Consider the following 21,425-nt stretch of genomic DNA (forward strand, 5'->3'; position numbering starts at 1 on the left):
GCGATCCTTGAATGGGTCAAGCCTTGGCTACACCACAGCTTATATGTGGCCTTACGGGAGTCAAAGCCACATCCCGTGTGTTGCAACTAAAGAGCTGTTTATACCTGGCTCTAACATGTCCTTAGTCCTGACCGTGTCCACACGGATTGTGCCAACATTTTAAGACAGGTGTATACAAAATACACTTTGATCTGATCTTCCTGGCCACCTCTGAAGGTAGTCAGACACACATTGTGTCCGGACATCTTACAAGTGTAGACGGTGAAATAATTAAAATCATTATCCCGCCTTCTAAAATAATTTACAGGTGGCACCAATGACTTATGGCATCAATATGAGTCTTAAAATAAATATATATATTTTTAAGAATATCTGTCAAATAATATGCGTAAAGGGAGGGACCAGGAAATTTGATCACAATGCGGACAGATATGAAACAGAGCTTTTATCCAACCAATCACAATTGCTCAGCCCCTGAGGCGGAGCTTCCTTTAGAACAAGATTAGTTTAGCATCGACCATAGACCGGTTTGGGAGGATTTGACTTATTTTAGACCATTCCATGGTAAAATCTCCACCCACCCAGGTCACCAGGTAATACAAACTGAATTTGCCCGTTGTGGCTGGGATTAAATACGAGGCAGTTTTAACACTCGAAAATCAGCTGTCTAGTGTGCTAATCTATAACAGATTGGAGAGGAAGGTTCAAGGTGAGGGGGCTTGGATCTTCTCATCCTTTGCAGTTTGTATAGGCCTAGGAGAGCCCTATTGTGACCGCTTTACTCCACCAGTAGCGACCCACGTTTTACATACCCATGATGACTCACTGGGTTTTTGACCCATAGTTGAATAAAAAAAAGGCTGCGGTAATTGGTTAAACCTACCTATCCTTTAGGATATAACTACCTACCTAGCCCTTGATTGCATCCATATGAGGAAGTTGTGCAGCCACTGTGAATCATTACATATTGTACCAATTCTCAATACAAAATATATTTATTCAAAATCTATAAAAACACAGTGTTAACATGAAAATGTGTATGAAACAATTGAAAAAAAAAAAAAAAAAGACTAACAGTGGTAGTGTAATGTCACATGATTAACATGAATACAAATGTAAACAACAATAATTTATGCATTTCGCAATTCACTCAAAAGTTTATAGAGCAGGGACCTAGACAGTGGAGATCACATTCACAGGAAACGTTGTACATGTTGGCTAAAGCATAAAATACCTTTAAAAGTCTGTTATAGTGCTCTGCTCTATAACGTGCCTTGGATTGAATCACGGCCGCAGTCAATGTCCATTATCAGTCAGGTGTGTGTGTCACAGTGTGTGTGTGTGAGAGCAGCGCTACTCTGTGGGCCTTCATCTCCTCCAGCAGGGTGATGAGGAGGCGTGTGTGTGGGCCCTGGCACTCCCTGATAGCGGGACACAACTGAGCCAGGCATTCCTCCACCCCCAACGCGGTCTCCATGTCCTCAGCCAGGCGCACCAGCCGTGGGTCACCCCAGCCCGCCGTCAGCCTCCGGGCAGAGTGGCTCTCCAGGGCTCTGGCCAGCTTCATCCCCAGGGAGAGAGGCCTGTCCTGGGCCTGGGAGGATGAGAAGGGGGGAGGGAAGGGGACAGCCCTCTCTAGCTGGTAGGTGAGAAGCAGGCAAGTCAGCAGGCAGGAGCAGGCCTCCAGGAAGGGTAGGTCTCTGACCTCTGACCCCAGGGCCTCTAGGGCCGCGTCTCCGGCAAGGGCGCTGCGTTGAAGCTCCTCCCTCAGTGTGACGGTGGAGACCAGGTCCAGCGCTGTCCGGCCACGACCGTCCCTCTGCTGCAGCAGCTCAGAGCCTGCAGGAAAGATGGACAGAGACAGACAGAGTTCAACTTTAACCTTTCATCTTGACCCCAACAAGATTACTTTAGATTTCTAGTTAGTTTCTACATTCGTTGCCATTCTCAATATTTTGGGCATTTCAACTACTGCTATTAATACCATATTTACACCATCGTATGACCGAGCAATAGGGAGTGAAATTGAATTCAACTTTAAACGACATTAAAACAGTGCCACTCTTAAGAAAACATGCTCATGTTTTTGAAACGTTGCACACATGTGCAATTAGGTCCTGAGAAGCATCAGTGATGAAATCATGACACACAACGAACGCCCGGTCGAGCAGCCAATTTAAGAAACGTAATTATGAAAGTACACTGAGTACACAAAACATTATGAACACCTGCTCTTTCAATGACACAGACTGACCAGCTGAATCCAGGTGAAAGCTATGATCCCTTACTGATGTCACCTGTTAAATCCACTTCAAATCAGTGTAGACGAAGGGGAGGAGACAGGTTAAAGAAGGATTTTTAAGCCTCGAGACACGGATTGTGTATGTGTGCCATTCAGAGGTTGAACGGGCAAGGCAAAATATTTACTACGGGTTATGGTAGTAGGTGCCAGGCACACCGGTTTGAGTGTGTCAAGAGCTGCAACGCTGCTGGGTTTTTCACACTCAAAATGTTCCATGTGTGGCAAGAATGGTCCACCGCCCAGAGGACATCCAGCCAACTTGACACAACTGTGGTAACCATTGGAGTTAACATGGGCCAGCATCCCTGTGGAATGCTTTTAACACCTTGTAGAGTCCATGCCCCGACGAATTGAGGCTGTTCTGAGGGCAAAAGAGGGTGCAACTCAATATTAGGAAGGTGTTCCTAATGTTTTTTCATACTCAGTGTCAGACTACATGGGACTGTTTTAGATATATACAGTGGAGACAGAGAGAGAGAGAGAGAGAGAGAGACAGAGAGAGACAGAGAGAGACAGAGAGAGAGAGCAGCTGTTAACCCACAGTGCCAGCCAAGGCATTCAACTCACTTTACTGCTAACTTACGTTGACACTATTAACTGGTCACGTTGTGGTTGGGGACTCAGTGAGATTGTGACCTAATAGGCGTTTTAGGTTTACACATGCTTATGTAACACATTAGACTGTGTCAGTGCAGATTAATCAAACTGAGAGGCATTGCTAAGGGTTGGGAAACCGACATGATGAGGCTAGAGTACAATCAAGTTATTATCGTTCAAACACAAGACCGATTTGATCTTCTTCTCCTCGCTCATACACGACATCAGTAGGACTGGACACGACACGTACGTACATACATACAAATGTACTTTAACGCAAAGCCGGTTTCACTGTGTGTAGTAGGGCAACGTGTTAAAAGTACTTTGTACATTTTCTTGTCTTCTCCCTCTCTCCTCTTCCCTTTGTGTGTTCATAATAAAAGCCTTTTCCAGCATCGGGCCCACGCACACTTGGCCTATGTGGAGCAGGCCGAGTGTGAGCCCTTTGTTTGCTTTTAGACATCCAATTTCTATGGCAAACTACACTTGATGGCACTTGACTGCTCAACCTCCGCAATGTTCCCGCCACTTGTGAGCTAGTTTAGGGCTCTCTGACGATTCGCCACAGAGTCTGAACGGCAGCCAACAGACAGCCAGGCAGCGGTTTCTGTTTGACAGACACTCAGAGGCTTGTGAAACAGAACGGGTAAAGGACAATTGTTGTCCTCGTTGTTGGATGCACGTGGCGCGTGTGCAGAGGCGGCATCAGGCTTAAAAAAGGGAGGCTCTTCTTTCGTCCGACGATTTAATACACTGAAATGGTGTTCTTTACCTTACGAGTGGAAGCTGGCATTCAGCAAGTTCAAGTAGTTCCTTAACTAGGTATTAAAATAAACACTGTACACACATTGGAATTATTGGTTGGCGCTCTCGCACACATAGTAAATACATAGACTTGTGCATACCGTACTCACGCTAAATAATGTTATTTATTATGGAACTTATTGTGGAGGAACACCCCTTTTAAAAAAGGTGGCCATCACGACTTGTGGAGAGAAAAAGGAGCCTGCAAATGAAGAAGTGTTTCTTTCTGTTTCCCTCTTCGAATACAGCTAGCCAGCTCTGGCGCTCGGAGGAATAGCGAAAGTAAAGCACATGACTCGGGTACCACGGGAGGTCAGCTCTCATCTACCTTTATAGTGCTTCAAGCTCAAGTGGCAAAAAAACTCAATCTGCATAAATTGGCGCGTTAATCTACATAAACTTTTACATTAGCGGGGGACATTTACAATGCAGAGGTCAGCCAGGTAGCAGCAGTCAAGGACATAAGAGCACGGTTTCGATCAAAGCCGCTCTAGAGAGAACTAAAGAGAGGGAGAGAGAGAGTGGGGGAGGGATAGAGGGATGGAAAGAGAGAGGTAGGCGAGGTGAGAAGAGTTCTTCACACAAAGCAGGTAATAATAGCCAAACCACTCCAGGTTTATTTGGCCTTGCCATTAGGCCCATTGAAAAGGAGTGCTTATGAAGTTTCAGGTCAGTCATGTCATGCTCAGGCAAAGGGCTTTGGGCCTTGAGGTGAAGCATTCACAGTATTTGCCAGGTCTATCAAGTTGAAGAGAGGGGGAGAGAAATTTTGTATGTCGGGAATGGTCAATCTTCGCAAACATCTTCCAGTTTTGAGCCTCAAAAATAGACTTCCAAAGTGGGAATATTTTGTTCACAATAGCTGTAGCTTTCAGTGAGGGGTCCAGCCTTGGGTTGTGCTCTGCATGTGCCTTTCACACCGTCAATTAACATTTCAATGGCAGAAGGCCATGTTCTTGAGTACTTTTTGGAACTCTTCTCCAAAAAGGAAAAAAAATGTATCTTTTCAGTCCACAGAATGCAGGCTCAGCTCAAGTGGCCTTCAACGATCCATGTTTTTGTGTGTGAAAAATCCCTGGCAAAGAAGTGCACCATCATCCGTGACTATAAATTCTGTTGAAACATCCTGTGGCCCTCCCCTACATGCTTGCTAACTACAGGGCACTTATTGAAATACAGGAAGCCAAATACTAAACCTAGTCGGGTATGATGGGCACAGCCACCAACCCGCCCCCCCACTTATTCTGCTCCCCCTTTCTCCGTAAACTGAGCTCTCACCACTCCTTCCCCTCTCTTTCAACCCCCCCCCCCCGGAGCTGATTCATCTCCTCCCCTCCCTACTCCACGCAAAAGAGGCCTGGGCTCAAATCAGACCCATCAGTGTGAGTGATGTGTCAGGCTGGGTGAGGCAGGCTTGACGTGGTCCTGGCCTGCCTGCCGCTCTGCCGCCATATCAAACTGCCTGACAGACAGGCCACAACATGGGGGAGTAACAGAGACAGAGAGAGGCGTGGGGGGGAATTCAGCAGAGACCTGTCTGTCTCTGTGGCGGTCTTTCTATCCTGCCTGGCTGTGTTCGTCTACCTGTACACACGCGCTACAAAAATACCGGTAACTAACTCAAGATATCTCATCGGCGTAGTTTCCAAATGGGAACAAATGAAGTATAGTGGGCAGAACACACAAGGAGGTGGGCAGAGCCAAGCAGGAGCTAGCGAGCTAGCGTGTATTTGCATATTTTCGTTAGGGAACGCCTACCCTGAAGTGCACATGTGCAATAACTCAATTCGCCCCTGTGCTCCTTCTAAACAATGCAATTTTTTCTAACTTTTAGAAATGGCAAAGTCTACAAAACTTTGTGCACTCTGTTCGAAACAGATTTTAATTTGGGGGAACAGCATTGAGATGGTGTTTCATCAATGAGAACATTTGCAGAATGTCGGCCAAGTTTCACCTAGCTCAGTGGTCACCTGGTCGATCTACAAACATTCCCTAGTCGATCACCAAACATTGCTGTAAAACAAAAACAGAGAACAAATCAAGGGTACCTACCGCTGGACAACCAGATCACCACCTGTTTCCTCGCGCCATAGACTGTAAAAACAAGAAGCCTCGAACGCACAGCAAAGTTGATCATGTGAGATTTCTAAATGTTTAAAACTAGGACTCGAGAGACAACGAATACAGCAAAGAGCTGCTGTTTAGATGAGTAAGCTCATGTTTAAGTTGGTATTCAGCCCTGTCAACACTTTGTGTTCTCCCTACTTCCACAAACGCTACAACCAGCACTGCAGCCGCAACGAATGAGCACAGCAACGCGTTTCCATAAGCTTGCGTTGTTATTATTAGCGGCTTGTGCCTTTTTTAATATCAAGGAATATTTACCGTTCTCTGGTCATAGGAGTAACAACATGCATTGGTGCATGAGGCAGAAATAATGCTTAAGTTTCGCCATCAGCTGAAGGACTGTGTCCCCTTTTCCCAGCGGAGGGAGGGTCGGTGAGTCGGGTGAGAGGCAGCCTCACCGCTGCTCCCTTCCTCTGCTCAGACTGACCATCAGATGCAGGCCATCCAGTCCAATAAAAAACTAAAAACAAATGATTATGCTCACTCAGCTGTGCCTCACAAGTAATACAACAAATGACCTATTACCAGCGTGATCAAATGGTCATATACAGTGGCTACAATGTTTGTAATATCATTTCAAAATGGTCTGAGAAGAGCACGGCAATTCAAAGCGTAGCCAATATGCAGCGATAATGGATTGGGTCTATAGGCTACTGCACAAACCTCATTGCTACACAACTGCTTTTTAATTGGTTAAATGTTACATAGGCGTACGTTTTTTTTTTTTAAGTCGTGTAAATCTGAGCGGTAGATCTCGGCTTGTATTTTGACTCAGAAAGCGATCGACTGAAAAGGACTGATGTATCGCCATATTCTCCCACTGGACTTCCTCTCATCACCATATTTGGCGGCAAGACCTAAACCGATTCGGCCTCCCTCCCTCCAACGGAATCCGCCGCTGCCTATTCTTCACAACCTGTCAGTGCTTTACCTCACACTTACACTGCACACACAAATACACACACCCCTACACACACAGAGAGCGAGAGAGCGTTGGGAGAGTGTCCGGGGCTTGGTACGATATTGGCTCCTGCATCACGGAGAGCGATTAAAATGAGTCCAGGTATTGGCGCAATGTGTCAGATATGCTGCTCTGGAGATAAATAAAACACCTGGGGGATTAAATGTGAGCAGGGGTAATTACGCTATTTGCTCTACGTGTGTGTGTGTAGCCCTGCTCGTGCAGGCGGGGGAATTCACACGCCTCGCGAATGCTACTGCAGCCTGCACCAGTCAGACGCAGCCTGATTGCCACACACACACCATCACACACAGAGCACAGAGCCCTCTGGCCTTTAGAGGGCAGGCAAAGACAAGAAATACAAAAGCCAGAGTGGAGGAGGGGAGAAACAGAGCAAGGAGTCCTAGTTCCATCCCCCTCTCTCTCTCCCTCTCGGTGTCTGCTTTAGTTCCAGACGAGAGACGCAGAGGCAAACAGACTGGGATGCGGCTCCACAGCACAGCAGAGCACAGTAAACATCCCACTCTCTATTTCCCCTTCCACCTGACAGAAAGACAGCGAGAGACTGTGTGAACTGAGACCAGGGGCAACACCCCCAGAGGAGCACCCCTGCCCTACAACAACAGCAACCATAGGAAGACAATAGCACAGCATCAACCAATGGCACGGCCCAACCACAGTCAATGTACACATCTCAACAGCCAGCGGAATAAAGCTTATTCTCCTAGTCTCCAATCTAAATATATATATATTTTTTTTTTTAAGACGACTGATTTGGTGAAATCACTGTGGATAAAGGAACAGGAGACAAAGAAACAAACCCACTATGGCCGGGACGATATCAGTATGGCGATACTTGTTTGTATCGTGGCAAGGAAACAAAACACGAAGCGGCTTTAACTTCTTGAGGAAAACAGCCCTAACGTTGGAAACAAACACCATTGTGTTGTCATCCAGAGTCACATGTATTTATTTCCCAAGCTATAGCAAACAATATTTTACACACAGCAGGTTTTTAAAAAGGACATACTAGTTTGGTCTACTTCATGTTTTCATTTTTGCCATGTAAAAAAAATGATTGCGATACTGGTATCGTCACAGCCCTAGAAACCACTTGCCATTGTTGAGACGCAGCCCACATCTTTAAGTGAACCCAGCCTGCTAGCAGTAGCTAGAGTCGTAGGGATGTTTGTTTGTTAGCGGTGGTAATGAGAGCTATCCGGTTGAAGGGCTCATCACCCAACCAAACATAGGCCTGTGCAGACAGAGATTAGAGCCAGATTATGGGCCAGAGGGTTAGGGTTGAAGGCTGGACTCTAGCTGTAATCCCCCAGGGGCACACCTGCCACACACACAAAGCCGTTATGACATCTACAGGACGAGGAACCAACAGATTGGAGGCAACATTGTAAATCCCTTGCTGACCAGTATTCGGGCTTTATGCTGATTTGCAGCACTTTGATAATAACTTCAATAAGGCACAGTGTCTTGTCAGTAGATGACTAAGGAAGTGCAGGGAAATGGCTAAGAAAAATGACATTGGCCAAGAAAATCCATGGCGTAGGCACGTGTCTTTCGATAATCTCTTCATATCCTGTGACCTACTCAGACTTGTTACTGTGTAAGGGTTCGAGCAGCTTTAGTGCCCTTGAACCCTCATTGGTCCGTGGACAACATATAAGGAAGGAACTGGTTAGGCAACTTAGTACACAAAGCAGTCATGACCTCTTACAAACGGAGGGTCTATAAAACTACTCACTACCACACATTCAACACAGCTGGAAAAATGTAACAATATAGAAGACTTGACTTGTCTTTAATCTCTCGTGGCCAGATTCACGGGAAGTGACAACCGTCGCGCAATTTTTACTTTTGGGTAACCGTGATCAGATACGTCTGAACTACGGCTTCTTCATGTTGCTCTTGGACACGGTGGTGTTGTCTTTTGGGTCGACACACAGTCGGATTCAAGTGAAGACCGATTGCTGGCGTTTTTGAGGTCCGGCCTGAACAGAGAGAAGAGACAGCCATAGGAAAAGGACGCGGCTACGCCCCTGTCCGGAAACGGAGACGCTAGACGTTAACCTTGGGGCCGTGCTTGTGTCTAGCCCGTCGCCCCTTGTTCCTCCGAGAGGAAAGGCACGCAACTGGACCTCTGGAAGAGAAGGAGAAAATGGAGTTGCTCGACCTGTGTGTGTTTACTCCACTCGCATAAAAGAAGCCTCCTACCCTTCCGAAGCTGCCTCGGTAGGCAGTAAAAACACAGCACTGGGCAAGTGGTTCTAATAGAGGAGGGCTAGTCTGGTCTAAGAGGGAGGTGGATGGGAAGTACAGTGAATGTACTTTGAGGCCTTATGCGGTTAGGTGGGCTGCGAGAAATCTTGCAAGACCGGAAAATAGCACAAACCCAAGTAGAAGTGCAACCTTGAAATATATAGCAGCTTGCCTGCATGCACACAGACACACGTGAGAGGAGCATGAAAGGGGAAACTCTTCTATAGATAGATAGAGACATCCAAAACACCATTAAAGGCTGCGAGAGAAAGAGAAAGTAGAAATTTGGTGGCGAACCCAGGGAGGGTCTAACCTTTTAAAACACAGCCTGAAGTTCTGCTGAAACACACACACTGGCCGCAGTGAGGGGTAAGCAACATGCTAACAACGTAGCAGTCGCTACCCGAACGTTTCTGGTTTCAGTCCCAGCTGCGACGACTACCGAGTTGACCCCGATCAAGGCAAGGCAAGGTTTACCCGCCATTTTGGAAACGTCTCTCCGCATCACAGCCTGAGGACATCTGTGACACTGCACAAGTCTGAGGGGACCAAGCTGCTTCCTTTGCCGCCGAGCTAATGACATCTTTCAGTTCCACAAACATGAATTCAGAACTCAGAGGGATTGGCTTGGGAAGGGAGGGGTGACTGACTCAGACAAGCTGACGAATGCTTGGTGGTGTGACTAACAAACAAGCAGCCGCAGAAGAGGTCTGGTAGAACATAAATCGCTGTCCTCAACTGAACAATTAATTTGCAACTGCTTTAAGGAGCTACTGCCCCTAAAAACCAACTAATCCCTTCGAGTCAGAAACGTTTATTCTAGTGTCAAAATTGACTACAATGTGTAAATAGCACCATTTTTGTCAAAGTCGTCTAAAAGTTTGGAACCGAAATGTGTCACAATGAGTAAATGGAGGTTGGGTTTGGATTAGAATCATGTCCACGTGCAAACCGCCCCCTACATCGCTTCCCTTCATTGAATGGGGCTCCGTTGTTTCATCGCCCCCCAACCAACGATTTCAAAAAGATCACGGACGTCTGAGACTGAAAAGCCTTTACGGATTGACCATGCAACGCAAGCTTAAAGCAGGATACACAGCCAACAACTATGGTTTGCATGCCCTGCCGAAGGACCCTATCATGCGGGGATAGGTGATTGAGATGTGTTGGTCCCCAGTGGTGATGAGTACACCGGTAGCCAGCTAACAGAGACGAGGGGACAACAGTATTTTAGTCAAATTTTGTCAAACTTACCTAGTAACATTGCCCTCTCACTAAAGTACATTTGACATCATCATAATATGACAAAGTTGTTTCCTACTAATTATTTGCCTATTTTAGCAATGCCATCGTATTTCTAAGTTAGTGTAAACGTAGACAAAACAGTCACATTAGCCTACGAGGTGCAACCCCTGTCTAGGGCACAAATAACTATTGGATGCAGCTATGTTGGTACGAGCTAACTCATGTCTGACTACAACAGTGTACTAACTAGCAGCAACAAATTCAAAACCAACCCAGAGCCATAGAAGAAACAATGTCACAGTTGGTTGAAAAGTGTAACGTCCCCACTGGCCTGAATCTAATCCAATCTGGAGCCAGTCAAGTCTACATCTGTAAAGCATAGAATTTGCAAACAAACGAGATTACGTTATTTCTCCAGCTATGTTTATAATTTAGGAATGATGGCAATGGTTGACCCTGTTTTTCTGTTTGACAAAGTGCACATTTGGATGCCAGAGTGATCCCCTGGCCATGAACGGATGCCAGGACCTACCAGAAGGAGCAAAGGTGGGTATCATAACATGTCCAGCAATGTGATTACAAATGGTTTAGTGACCAATCATTTCATGAATTGTTCACTTGCTATTTTCACAGCTTGGTCAGGCAAGACCTCAGAATAAAAGTGTGTCACGCAACACAAGTACCCTTGTGACACCTCTTACTGTCAGTCTCCCTCGACTCCTATGAAAAGGACACGCCGTAAGGCTTCTGATAGTGACCCGAGTTACTGCCCTGATGACACAGACGGCTTCATCCACAATGATAGGTAATGTGTGTTGTGAAAAGTTGTATAAAAAAAATACCTGGCTTGATAAAATAATAGGCTAATTCCCCAGCCAAGCAGATACATCTAGTAGAGTCATTTAAGTTGTGAAGAGCATTAGCAAAAAGCTTTGTCCTTTTACTTAGAACCAAATGCAACTTACCACGTGGCTGTCTAGTATGTCACCCACAGGCCCTCCCAGTCAACACCACTTCATAAGATTGACTGCTGCAGTGGTTCGATAGATGTCCAGTTTGCAGCCAAAGACCTCACCCTCCAGCCTCACCCCTTGCCTGCTCGCCAACGGACGACAAGGTAAATGTCCAGTAATAGCAAAACCCTTTCCATTCCATGTGTCACTGATGAACTCTGCCTCAACTCTGCCTGTTTCTACAGATGGACTGGCGCCTCAGTCGTTTGATGGGGAGACCATAATTGAGTAGCTTTTACCTGACCTGTTCAAACTTCAACGTAGCACCTGTTTGTCTGTCAGATATCACCCATCCTAACTGCCGTTGGTAATAGAACTGTGACTGTGTGTGTTCACAGAAACATGTACGGAGCCATGGAGACTTGCAAGATGTCGTGATGAAGTCCAGACTGACATACAGGCTTGATACTGATGTCTCTGAATAGAGAGAGACCTGGCACTCAGCATACAAATTATACTAGACAACTTTTTCTTGTATTGTCCTTTTTTATTTTATTGAATGTTATCAGCCAGTATGGGGAGGGAGAAACCCTGTGTATTCTGCACCAGGATCTGGGAACTCCTGTTGTATATGGGACACCGCACAGGAAGGTATGACCACTCTGACATGTTTGCCAAGGTAGCCCCATTACCAGCAGACAAAAACGCCGATAGGCAAAGCATCTGTCACAGCTGGGAATGACAATGAAAAGGTGAAAGGTGCACATTGTTATATTAGCAGAAGACTGCCTCTATGGTATTATGTAAAGGCTTGTTTAATCTACATGGACCTGTTACTACATTTGACATTCATCAAAACCCTTAGTTTGTTACTCAGTGTGTATTCATTCCTTGCGTTATGATTTTTCTATCATGTTCTCTCGGCATTGTTGGGAAGGGCCCGTAAGTACCGGTAAGCATGTCACTGTTAGTCTACACCGGTTGTTTACCAAGCGTGTGACATAACGATTTGATCTGCAGAAATTCAGCAATTGCATTCTTCTCATATTACTCTGTAGGCTACTGACCTATTCAAAGCTTCCACCGGCATCTCACCATACACCTGCCTGTAGTTATTGAGCTCCACCTGCAGGAGGTTTGTTCGTTGCGATTGAGTGTGTGGGGGGGGGGGGGGGACATCTGCGGCCAAGGTTCTGCCAGATGGGTGTGTCTTGGTGGTGGCAAGGACACACCCAAGAAACACCCACATCAAGCCACACCCCCAAGCCAACTCACATTTGGCTTCTGTCATGGCAGCCAGCATTTCTTGAAGAGCAAGCCAAAAAACTAGGTTAAATCAGCGGGTGCAGTTCCTCTTTATCCTACGGTTGAGCAGACGCTCGTGATGAGGAAAGAAAAGTAAAAAAAAAAAAAGACTAATTAATTAACCTAGTGTAGTGTAGCCTAATCTAAATGAGCTGTTTAGCTGGTGTGTGTTAGCTGGGCCTCAATGAGACTGGATGTAGAGGGTTGCTAGGCTAGGCTAAGCAGACTTGGTCTGCTTACTAACATGGGTGGCTGTATTGAGCCCACGCCACCAGAGATTAAGGCGCAGGGCGACAGCTTGAAGGCTCTTTTCTTCCTGCCTCTATCTCCCTCTCTCTCTCCACGCCTCTCTGGAGCTGCTCAGAGCTCAGCCACAGCTCCAGGTCATTTTCCATTCCAAATCAGGGGCACTCTCTCTCTCTTTCTGGTCATCCTGCAAAATTTAAACACTCCCAGCCGAGGAGGGGGCACGGCGAGCGGGCACACACGCAGGGTCGTGTGGGCAAGTCTTCAGAGAGCAGAGGGAGGGTAAAGAGAGAGAGGGGAGAGAGCAGGCCTTGCCCTCAGCCATGGCATGCTTTCCCCGCCAGCACCCCAGGGTCGAGGGTGGGGGCCATACGTTCCAACCCCTTCCCTCCCTCCCTCTGTGTCCTCCAGCCAGGGTTATTATTTCAGGGTTACAACACTGCCATTGAAAGGCCTTGTTTGTTTGGCAGTGGCAGCGAGAGCTGCCTTTCCGACCAAGCCCTGGCAGCTCAGCTGAGTTTGGCTGTTGGGAACAACACAACAGGGTGACAGCCAGGCAGCAGCAATTTAGTATCCACTACAACGCTTGCTAGCTAACCCCACCGCAAAATATATTTTTTTCATGTATAAATGTATTCAGTAATCATTGTAAACCAAATAGTCGGTAGAAAACGTATTTATACATTGTAGTTACTTTACTTGACCCTCTTCTTTAAGCTGAATGAGTGGTAAACGGAACCAAGCTGCTGTCCAAGTCGCTCCACAACTGTCTTGATGTAGGACCCAGCCGCCTGCTAATCAAAGCCCCTGGTTCGAAGGTTCTATTCGACGGGAATCGCTCGCTCTGTCCTTTCCATCGGTCAGCCTGAAGGCCAGTGGTGTCCATGGGGACAGACAGACACTGCAACACCTTCCCTCTCCCCAGCTAGCCCCACTACCTCCAGTCACAACGTCAAGAAATAGAAACTAAGTGAAAGAAAGAGGGGGAAAAGAGCTGCGTGTTAAATTGTGAGCGTGCTCTCGTTCCTCCAGCAGCTGTTGCTCCATCCATCCATCTCTCAGTGATGTGGCCTAGCGGGCAGCACCGAGCAGAGTCCTAGTAAGACAAGGCTCGCAGTGACTGGTGCAGCCCACACAGACAGCTCACACGCACACTTTCATTTTGCCAACAGTCTCTTCCTCTGACCCCTTTTAAAATTTGCTCCTTTTCTTCCTGTCACCGCTCAAAAAAAAAAAAAAATCCTCAGTTTTCTCACCGGGACCAAACAATCCCAATCTAATTTACTTTTTGAGGACAGAATATATACATGTGTTAATAGGAAAGCCAAATCAAATTAACTATAATTAGTCAAATTGGAGAGTGAGGCAGGGAAGTGGCGGCAGCCTACATGGGCGTCTTGTTCAACGCTGTCTACCCCCCACACACACACACCTACCCATCCCCCCCTCCACCACCATCACACACACAGCTATGCAACCACTACCTCCTCCCCCCTTTCATTTTGACACACGTCACACTCACTTCAAAGCTCCCGAACAGCGATTGCATGTGGCAAGCAAACACACAGAGACACACAAACTATTTCTGTTGTGACATATTTCCCACCAAACCAGCGTGTGAATTTCACAAGCGGCAGAACCTGACGACTCTAATCTCTTCAAAAAGACATTAACAGACATCTTATGAGTGGATGGGTAATACGTTTGGACAGACGTTGCGATGGAACACAGAAAGGAAGAGAGGGTGGTGGGGGGGAGATAGTAGAGATGCATAGATGATTTAGATTTGAGACTGTGGCCGTAAGACTGTTAGGCCGCTAAAGTCCAGTGCCAATTTCCCTGATACATCAAAGCTACATTTCAGACTCATTCATCCATCCATATTCCTCTCACCTCATTCCAATAAAGTAACTCTTCGACCTTGTGTGTGAATCTATGCATTTGTTTCTCTCTGTGTGTGTGTGTGTGTGTGTGCGCGCGCGCGTGGTCACGGTACCAACATTTTGAATTCGATACCAGGCTTAGTACCACGACACTCGATGCCACGGCAAAAAAATAAGTCGTATTAGCCAAAGTCATAGAATGACATTTGATTCAGACCGTTAACTCAGCTACTGCTCTATTCAATCGGTGGGTTAATAGACCAATAACAAAACAAGTTCCAAATCTCTCTGCCAATAACAGCTTGTTTTTAGTGCCCCCCTCCCCCCCGTCAAACCACTCACAAAATGCTAGCAAAATTCTTGCTTGAAATTGTATTTTGATAAAAAGCTATTTTTGCCCATTTTAATGCAAACTATTACAGTAAGGTGCTAAACGGTATTCTCCGGTACTTTTGTATACTTCTACGCCAGTTGTTTTGAAAGTAGCGCTCACGAGCCAAGAGCGGTCCCCTAAAGTGGCGTACTACGTCATATATGATATGTGCACTTCGTCATTGCGCTCTCTCTCACTCTGCTGCGTGCGCATGATGTGCCTCTTGCTAGCTGTCACTCAAATGCTGAGGGGCTGAAGCTCATTGGTTGAAATTGAATTGCTAGGGGCTGGCCCACATAAAAAAAATAGGAAAAATGGCCCGCACCGCTTCCAGAAAAACAGCTACTTACAAACTAGGGATTTCATGGCTAATTGAGGTAAAACAGTAATTCTGCATTGACACATCCAGCCCAAAGTGGGAGGTTTCAAAAAATATTTTGAAGTATCGAGAGTTCCTCTTAATCTCTATACAATGTGAGACACATTTGACAGAAGTAGCAAAAGTAATAATTCTAGTACCGAACCGTTTTTTCATAGACTTCAGTCACCCAAGTCAGACTGTTCTCTCAGCTACCGAACGGCAAGCGGTACCGGAGCGCCACGTCTAGGTCCAAAAGGGTCCTTAACAGCTTCTACCCCAAGCCATAAGACTGCTGAACAATTAATCAAATGGCCACCGGACTATTTACATTGACCCCCATCCCACACTTTATTTTTACACTGCTGCTACCCGCTGTTTATCATCTATGCATTGTCAGTTTACCCCTACCAAATGTACAAATTACCTCAACTAACCTGTACCCCAGCACATTGACTCGGTACTGGTACCCTCTGTGCTTCTACATCTGCATTGCTTGCTGTTTGGGGTTTTAGGCTGGGTTTCTGTACAGCACTTTGTGACATTGGCTGATGTAAAAAGGACTTTATAAATACATTTGATTGAATTTGATTGATATATAGCCTCGTTATTGTTATTTTATTGTCTTTTTATTCGATTTTTTACTTGAGTTTCTAAACTATCTCTTGAACTGCATTGTTGGATAAGGGCTTGTAAGTAAGCATTTCACGGTAAGGTCTACACCTGTTGTATTCGGCGTATACGACAAATAACATTTGATATTTAATGTTCCAGAATGGAAAAAGTACAGAAGGTTCGGCATACCATGCGCGCTGACTGACCTGCATGCTGCAGGAGCATCATGGCGATGTCCGTGTGTCCACCGAGCAGCGAATCATGTAGGGGGCTGACTCCACCCACCTGGCTGTACAGGTGAGGGGTGGGCCGGTGGCGCAGCAGGGCCTCCACACACGCACGGCTGCCATGGTTACACGCCTCGTGCAGGGGCGTCCAGCCTGCGTGGTCTGAGTAGTAACACACACACCAGACAAAACGGTCATCCAATTATATTTTAAAGATTTAATTCTACATTATGAGTTAAATGGACGACAACACCTATGACAACCATCAAACAACATATTATACTGCTAATATCTTCATAGCTAATAGCAGCCATCTTTTCATGTGAAAACCAAATAATCTCAGATACTCTAATAATTTCTCTACATCCAAAGCTAGACACACACCAAAACGTAATATTTAATAGCTTAAATCTATATTGATCTGAAGAAACAAGTCTAGATCTATACCTAGTGTGCAGTAGGTAGGTTAGTGTATTCTGTAGGTGTAATCGTTCTTATGCTCTCACGTTAAACAATAGGAGTTCTCTGTCTCGGAGACCAGAGGCCTCGTTATGGGGACAGGTTTGCGTTCCATGTCACTAGAGCATAGAGATCGTTCTCAAACTAGTCCTCCCACCACTCCAAGCCCTTCCGTTTGTCCCGTTTCCTTCGCCATCACGTCTCCGGTTTTACTCTTCGTCCCGTTCACCCGATCTCCACTTAGCACGTTAGACGACCATCAAGCAACGCATCTAAACTATTAAACTAACGCTGCATAATAAGCCATTGAAATGAACTGAAAAGGAAGACGGTTATTATATTTTCCCTGGGAGGGGGGGGGGGGGGGGGGGGAACAGGTGAAAATATAAGAGGAAGTGCATTCACTTGGCAGAGCGACTAAATCTAACCTCCAACCCACCCCGTTCCTCCAAGACACACCCTTCGCATTTTAGCTAAAGGTTACACTGATGACACACACTTCTCTTTTCCTTCCTTCTCTAATTCCACGTTAAATTCGCTCCACGACACCCTAAAGTGGAAGCAGCGAGAGAGAGAGGGGGGGGGGCCTACCTTTCACGTTGACGTCGGTCCCAGGAAGTGCTAGGATCTGAAGCAGCGTCTCAACCTGGTTCCTCTTGCAGGCTCTGTGGAGGAGTGTCTCGCCTTCGCCAGGACCACGTCAATGGGCACAAAGGAGAAGAGAGAGAGAGAAAAAAAAAGAAGAGAAATCCAAAATTAGGGTGTGTCTTACCCATTGCCCCCCTGTTACACTCACACACCAATAATGTACTGAAGAAATGTCCCCAACGACCACAAAACCAAAAAAACGACCTAAAAAAAGAAAAGGCAAACCTCCAATGAGAATGCGATTTAACAGGAGAGATGACAAACGGGAGGGAGATAAAAAATTAATAATAATAATGTCATTAAAAAAAGAGAGTGAATTGGGCTCTTTCTCCTCCCTCTTTTTTTGGGGACAGAGGGATTTTCCACTTACACCAGAGCCCCACAAAGTTAATAAACGGGCTGTGAGTGTGAGAAGAGCCTCTTCCTGTCACGTATTGTTCCCCTGGAGGAAGTTATGGTACACAGCCCAGGCACAAAGGCTCCAAAAAGGATTCTTCACACATCCAGGGTTCAAAAGCTCCACCGGGCATTACCAACGTATCACGTGATATTTAATCAGCAAACTACAACACCCAGACACAAAAGACGTATTTACATTCCCCCCCGCTCTCTTTTCGATACAATATTAAATCAGGAATATATTAGGAGGGACAGTACCCCCTATTTTCATGTATGGCTGAACTTCACGAGAAAGTTAAAGGCCAAGCATGAGTGCCTCTTTGCTTGCCAGTATAATACAGGACTGCAGAATTCCTAATAAATGCTTTACTAGCCTGCCTGGCCATTCAGAGGCTTCACTGGAGCACAGAGCAGGGCATGGGGAGTGGGAGGAGAGGAACGAGGGGGAGAAAGGGAGGAGAGGGCAGACAGAGACAGGACATGCAAGAGTGCAGGGGAGAGGAAGAGAGGCGTGCTGCATTTCAAGGCACGGCGAAATATTGAAAATGCTCGACGCTTTCAACTTGAAGAGTTCCTTTCTTCCCAGAGGTGTCTTTGAGGTGTCTTTGAGGTTGCATTAGACGCATTAAATTTTCCACCTGACAAAGAGGTTGAAGGGCGCGGGACAGCAAAGAAAGAGACGCTGTTTATCTGGAGCTTCGACAACATCTGGACGAGGAACAGCACTGTTCTTTCTTCTTTCTTCGTGTCTAAATGCAGAGGTAAGCCACAAAGCGGAGGGTAGCTTGTGATGTGGAATATATTTCAGATCTCCAGTGCCAGTTGCCCTGCTGCATCATGCCCCAGCGCCCTCCTCGAAAAAAAAAACACCTTCCCTTGCAGAGCAGCCCAGCGTCTCTTTGGTGCGTTGCCTCTCGCCAGCCCAAAACACAGGAAATCCAAAATTAATCCTGCCTCTCCTCAGTTATGGATTTTGGAATGCGGTGTTGTCCGTTATGTCCAACTGGAATAGTCCGGATTTTAAAAAAGGGACAGCCGGTACTGGTGGATCGGATCTGGCGGTGGAGCTTCACAGAACAGTACCGTGAACCCAACTGCACACTCTCCTCTCTGAGTTACTGGTCCGTACCAATATTCTCACACCATGCGGCGAGGAATACACTGGAGCCAAGATGGCCGACATGAGCACAGTTTCCAACGCAACCTCTCCCTCATAAGCACTACTTCCTCAATCTTCCTATAATACAGTTAAGAAACTCCGATAAATAAGACCACATTCTTTCCATGTAAATAAATGATCTCCAAATCGAATAAACATAAAACTCAAATGAATAATACACACGAAAAAAACAAAAAAAAACAGCAATAACTAGACGACAGAGAGTGAAGTCCAAGTTGGCCTTAATGAGTTGTTCTGCACTGTGGCAGGTCAGCGGTCTGCACAGTGTGTTCCACCATTACAGCCTCTAAAACGCTGTGATTAAACACCCATTCCACAGCTCCCCATGTGTACACATCCTCGCAAATGCCAGGCCCAATCCACGCACTGTTAAATCACTGTAATGGCTCCAATTTGGACGAAATGCCTCCATTATAGGGGTAATTGCATGCTCAGCATTTATAAGCACGGAATGGATAAATCCGCCTGTCCTTTTCTATAAATCCCTCTAACAATCCCCCATTTCACTCTTTAATAGAAAAGTTAAATGTACGTGTTGAACCCCTCCACTTTGTCTGTGTAGCCGTGCCACGTGTTGACTGGCAAGCTGGTCCAAAAAGATGCTGGCAAATCGGTTCCAATAAGAACGCTATTTGTCAGAACGGTGCTAGAAAACTATACACAGTGCCAAGTATTCATTTACACCAATGTCTGAATGTACAACCTCGTACATGCTCGGACGGCAATATCCTACTGTATGAAAACACCAAACCTGGCTTGCCGTGGAAGTTGAAAAACTGCGTAAGAATGTTGTGAACTAGGCTTGATCGGTGACATACGACAGAGAACCTATTTGATGTGTGTAGAGAGTATCACAAGACGGTGGTCACTGGATGGCGATGCGATTTCAATTGAGTGTTCTAACAGGAAGCGGGGGTACAACATGCCACTTTTTAATGTTGTACCTCACCTACTGTATGAGTCTGCTCTCCTCAATGCTAGCTATGTTAGTAGCACCCAAGAAACTCAACAGTGGAGTCAGGACAGAACACCAAGGAGACTGTAGAACTGCCAGAGCACAGAAAAGGACCTTCCTAAACCCACAGCCCCTCTCAGATGCTAGAGGGGAGACCCAGTGGCCGTAGAGTTTAAGATATGCAGCACAGAAAAACAGCTCATAGGAAAGCAATATGAAATCTGTGTGTGTGTCCGAGAGAAAGAGAGAGAGAGATGTGCTGATGGTTCATCAAACATTTATGCTGAGCGCATCGGTACAGAGATCACGTAGTGGAAAAACAACACACGCAAACAGCCTGGAGTCTCCTGCCTGCCCTCCCCTACCTCCCTGGTACTGATGCAGGGCCTTTCTGATCAGGTGAGAGGGATATGAGCGCTGACACCTCAGAGAGTTCACACAGAGTGCCAAGCCTCTAAGTGCAGGAAGTTCTGCACGCAGTAAATCACTTTCACAGCACAGCCCTAATTGCTGTGTTTAATATTCTTAAACTGGGGATCTGACGACCATTGTGTGTCCGTGTGGTGGTGTCGTCTATTGTCATGATTTCCACGTTTCTCTTTTATCCGTGCGATTATTCTTTCTTTCTTTTTTACCCTACAAAATGTGAATAATAGATCCAGAACATAAACAGCGTGTGGAATTTCAATGAGAATGCCAGAGGTGGCAAACAAGGTGAACTCGTTACAGATGAGAAAAGCCTATTGAATCCACCCACATAGCTACACCATCTGCTAATCCATGGCTTTATAAATACATAATGGGCTCTTCATTAAGTTCAAACGGATGACAAGGCTCTCGTGTCCTCGCTCTACTGGTGACCTAGTCCTGTGCATCAGTCGATGAAAAATAGTTTTTGCTTGCAAATGTGCAGAGAAGCGTGTGTGTGTGTGTTCGTGTTACCTGCTGTGTTGACACGGTTGAGACCTTTGGGGATGTTCTCCTTGCCCAGACCTGCTCCGTTAACCAGACTGCTGGCCATTCTGGGTAGAGACGGGAGACAGGGTAAGGTCTGACATCAAACATTATCATCATGGCCATCTGATGACTGGCATTTCTTCAAAGTATTTAATACTGCCACAATGAATGTCCATAGAGAGGAAATTCCTTTCACAGCTGGGAATAGTAAGCCTACATGTTAGGAAGACACGGACAGACAGACAGACACACACACACAAAGCAATGGAGCATCCTCTGAGTAACAGAGCAGTGGCAGCAGTGTGTACAGGGCCAGTACTGTGCCTCATTCAAACAGACAACTACCAGGACCCTGTCAAAGAGATACTCCCAGCACGGTCTTTTAATGGCTGTCACTATGAAGCACTGTGCACCTACTAAAGCCCATGCTCTCAAATACAGTGCAGTCAGCGTGTTACTCGTCTCCACTGCCCCCGTTTGAAGAATAACCAAAATGAAGGTCACACCCAATTGCACTGAGGAAATGGATCCTGTGAGGTAGTGTAAACACCAAGGAG

The 21,425-nt window shown here is 46.1% G+C and overlaps 1 protein-coding gene across 3 annotated transcripts in view; it reads right to left on the minus strand.

The window, feature by feature from the left end:
• Positions 1–976: 976 nt before the first annotated feature.
• The window catches only part of slf1 (SMC5-SMC6 complex localization factor 1), a 35,554-nt gene continuing 15,105 nt past the window's right edge, over positions 977–21,425 (minus strand). For 2 of the 3 annotated variants that reach the window (XM_071353899.1, XM_071353898.1), the window contains exons 15-18: positions 20,854–20,933; positions 17,321–17,413; positions 16,250–16,432; positions 977–1,839 (exon numbers count right to left, since the gene is read on the minus strand). In XM_071353899.1, the coding sequence (XP_071210000.1) occupies positions 1,310–1,839; positions 16,250–16,432; positions 17,321–17,413; positions 20,854–20,933 (886 nt within the window). In that variant the 3' untranslated portion in view covers positions 977–1,309. Of the gene's footprint in view, positions 1,840–16,232; positions 16,433–17,320; positions 17,414–20,853; positions 20,934–21,425 lie in introns of all 3 variants that reach the window. The other variant, XM_071353900.1, reaches the window with a different exon arrangement.

The sequence above is a fragment of the Salvelinus alpinus genome, chromosome 19 (assembly GCF_045679555.1).
Source record: "Salvelinus alpinus chromosome 19, SLU_Salpinus.1, whole genome shotgun sequence".
Lineage (NCBI taxonomy): Eukaryota > Metazoa > Chordata > Actinopteri > Salmoniformes > Salmonidae > Salvelinus > Salvelinus alpinus.